The 2,871-nt window shown below is 37.2% G+C and overlaps 1 protein-coding gene across 1 annotated transcript; it reads left to right on the top strand.

The window, feature by feature from the left end:
• Positions 1–1,601: 1,601 nt before the first annotated feature.
• On the top strand, positions 1,602–2,617 carry LOC137237931 (uncharacterized). Its single transcript, XM_067762313.1, has 3 exons — positions 1,602–1,721; positions 1,795–2,048; positions 2,116–2,617. The coding sequence occupies exons 1-3, from the start codon at positions 1,626–1,628 to the stop codon at positions 2,615–2,617; spliced, it is 852 nt and encodes a 283-aa protein (XP_067618414.1). The 5' UTR covers positions 1,602–1,625.
• Positions 2,618–2,871: the final 254 nt, after the last annotated feature.

Here is a 2,871-nt window from a genome sequence, read left to right as displayed (position 1 = left end):
AATATATATGTGGGAACAACCAAAGCCAAATTAAAAACTCGACTAGCCCAACATAAATCAGACTTTAAACATTGCCACGAAATAACTCACCATAAAACAGCACTTATGACACACTGTACGACGAAAAACCACTCTCCGAACTTTAACCAAACAACAATACTTCAGGAAGAGAAACAATATAATAAGAGATTGACTTTAGAATTACTTCATATTTTAAACACACCGACTAACATACGAATGAATTACAAAACGGACATTGATAACTGGGCGAGCTATTACAAACACTTGATAAACAATATGCGGACAGTGACTAACTCCACGTTAAACAGCGAAGACGTGTAAAATAATGTATATAGAGAAATGCTCATGTTTGTTTAATTTTTTATGTAAATTGTATTTTTATTTTATGTTTCTGTAATTTTTTTATAGTTCAGAGCCCTGAAGACGGTTACCGTGTGTAACCGAAACATATTGGTAAACTAAAGAAGAGAAAAAATGTTTGGTGTTTCAATACTAAAAATTGGACCTAAAGCCGGTTAAAAAAATACCTTATACAAATTTTTCCTTGAGGATGTTAAAAATAGATGTTTTCAGCATTACTATTCGATCTTGCGTTGCCTTTTCAATATTTTTCGTGATCCTTTAGTAGTTTTACGTAAAAATAACAAAAAACGGAATGACGATGGTGAGTGTAGACATGAGGTAAGATTCCGTGGTATATTTGTGGAACTTGTTTTTAAAGCGCATACTGTAAGCGGGGTGTAATAAATGGCGTCGCGTATTAGCAGTCGAACCCTCAACTAGACTTTTACCAAATACAGAACGCTATCTATGGCACGAGGGCGAGGGCAAACGAGGAGTTGGAGAAATAGCAAGCTGTATACTAATTTTTATAGACAAAACAGTTCAAAAAAATATTCAAGACAAATTTGACTTAAGGCTGGTTTTCATTATGTCAAAATCTCTGACATCAAATACTGAATTAACTGTCACCATGGCGATTTGGTGTCAAATGTGTTTTCATTACATATAAAAAACTGGCATGAAGTCGATATAGCAGTGTGTGTTAAAGACTGTCATCAAATTCTGGTGTCAGTCGATTGACATCCAGGTTTCACCACTGATGTCAAACGTTAAGTAAATATTTTTGACAGCCCATCAGCTGTTGCATTCTTTTGAACAAAAGACAAAAATAAAAGTAGAAGTGCGAGAGTGAATTAAATTCTGTAAAAGTCGATCAAATAATTAATTTTAACAAAAAAATGCTGAAAAATGAACAATTGGCGATAGCTGCTGCGACTCTTTGTTTTGTGACAAGCCTAAGGGCATGGAGAAGAAAGCGGCACCAGCTAAGGAAGCGGAAGCAGTGGTGGGTTAGGCCAGGGCTTTGGGATAGAGGAACATGTGGGCTCTACGCTACACTGCGTTCTAAGCTGTTCGTGCTAGATCCAAAATGGTGTAAACATTTTTTGAGGATGACTCTGGAGGACTTTGACTTTCTTGTGGAGCGCATAACCCCATACGTTTACAAATCTAATACGAAGTTCCGGGGTGCCATCTCGGTAGGGGAAATGTTGGCAGTAACTTTACGTTACTTGGCAACAGGAGATAGCTTTTCCAGCCTGATGACTGTTTTCCTGTTGGGAAAAACTACCATCTGTCATGCAATACGTGAGACATGTCGTGCTATTTATGAAGCTTTGAAAGACGATTTTTTAGAAGTGAGTATTCATGTGATTTCTTTAATCAGTCAGAAATCTACACATATAGTAATGGTGGTTATATTTCTTCAAGGTTCCCAGCAGTCATGAAGAATGGACAGAAATTGCTCAACGTTTTGAACAGCGGTGGAATTTCACTAATTGCTGTGGGGCACTTGATGGGAAGCATGTAGCTATTCAGGCACCTGCAAACTGCGGCTCTGAGTACTTCAATTATAAAAAATTCAACAGCATTGTTCTCATGGCTCTAGTGGACGCCGACTACAAATTCTTGTTTGTAGAAATTGGAGCATATGGCCGTGAATCTGATGGTGGTGTATTTGGAAGGTAATTCTGCTACAAAATCTTGAAATTTAGTGTAAATAATCATTAACTCTTATTCCAAAATACACAGATGTCCACTTTCTACTGCACTTGCTGAAAATGCAATTAATTTTCCACCACCGAAGCCACTTCCACATGAAGGAAATGAAATGCCTTTTGTCATTGTTGCTGACGACGCTTTTCCTTTGAAAACGTACATAATGAAACCTTTTTGTTATCGTGAACAAGTTATGTCGCACAAAATTTTCAACTATAGGCTATCTCGAGCCAGAAATGTAGTTGAAAATGTGTTCGGAATATGTGCATCGCGGTACCGAATTCTGAGAAGGCCAATGGACGTGAAACCAGTATACGCGAAAGCTATTGTTCTGGCCATTTGCGTCCTACACAATTTTCTTTTAAGCCGCAAATCAGTATATATGAGAACATCTGACGTAGATAGTGAGACAAATGGTGTTGCTGTTCAAGGTAATTGGCGAATGGAGCTTGGAGAAAGCAGAATGCTCCCATCAATTCGGCCAAGCAGTACTTTAGGTAGGCCAGCAAGCAATGCAGTAAATGTGCGTGAATAATTTATGGAGTACTTCATGACACCTCATGGCGAAGTTGCCTGGCAATACAACAGAACAATACTACATGACTCATTTTGGTAGTTTAGAAGCAAGTGTGCAATAGACCGGGTTGTTCCTTAAAATATTCTTTTTTTTCGTCAAATTAAAGTGCTTTGAAATTCATGGCAATGTTATTTTTGAATTATTTGACAAAGTTTTTAAACAAAGAAGTTCCAATATTTTTTATGTTTGGTGAATATTTTTATACCTCTGTT

Source organism: Eurosta solidaginis, chromosome 1 (genome assembly GCF_040869045.1).
Source record: "Eurosta solidaginis isolate ZX-2024a chromosome 1, ASM4086904v1, whole genome shotgun sequence".
In the NCBI taxonomy this organism is placed as follows: domain Eukaryota; kingdom Metazoa; phylum Arthropoda; class Insecta; order Diptera; family Tephritidae; genus Eurosta; species Eurosta solidaginis.
This window is presented reverse-complemented; position numbering and strand designations above follow the sequence as displayed.

Bases quoted from the DNA above. Each gene is read 5' to 3' on its own strand.
- LOC137237931 (XM_067762313.1), top strand. From the start codon at position 1,626: ATGACTGTTTTCCTGTTGGGAAAAACTACCATCTGTCATGCAATACGT. The intron at 1,722-1,794 runs GTGAGTATTCAT...TATTTCTTCAAG, and splicing joins TGAAAGACGATTTTTTAGAA to GTTCCCAGCAGTCATGAAGA. The intron at 2,049-2,115 runs GTAATTCTGCTA...CAAAATACACAG, and splicing joins GATGGTGGTGTATTTGGAAG to ATGTCCACTTTCTACTGCAC.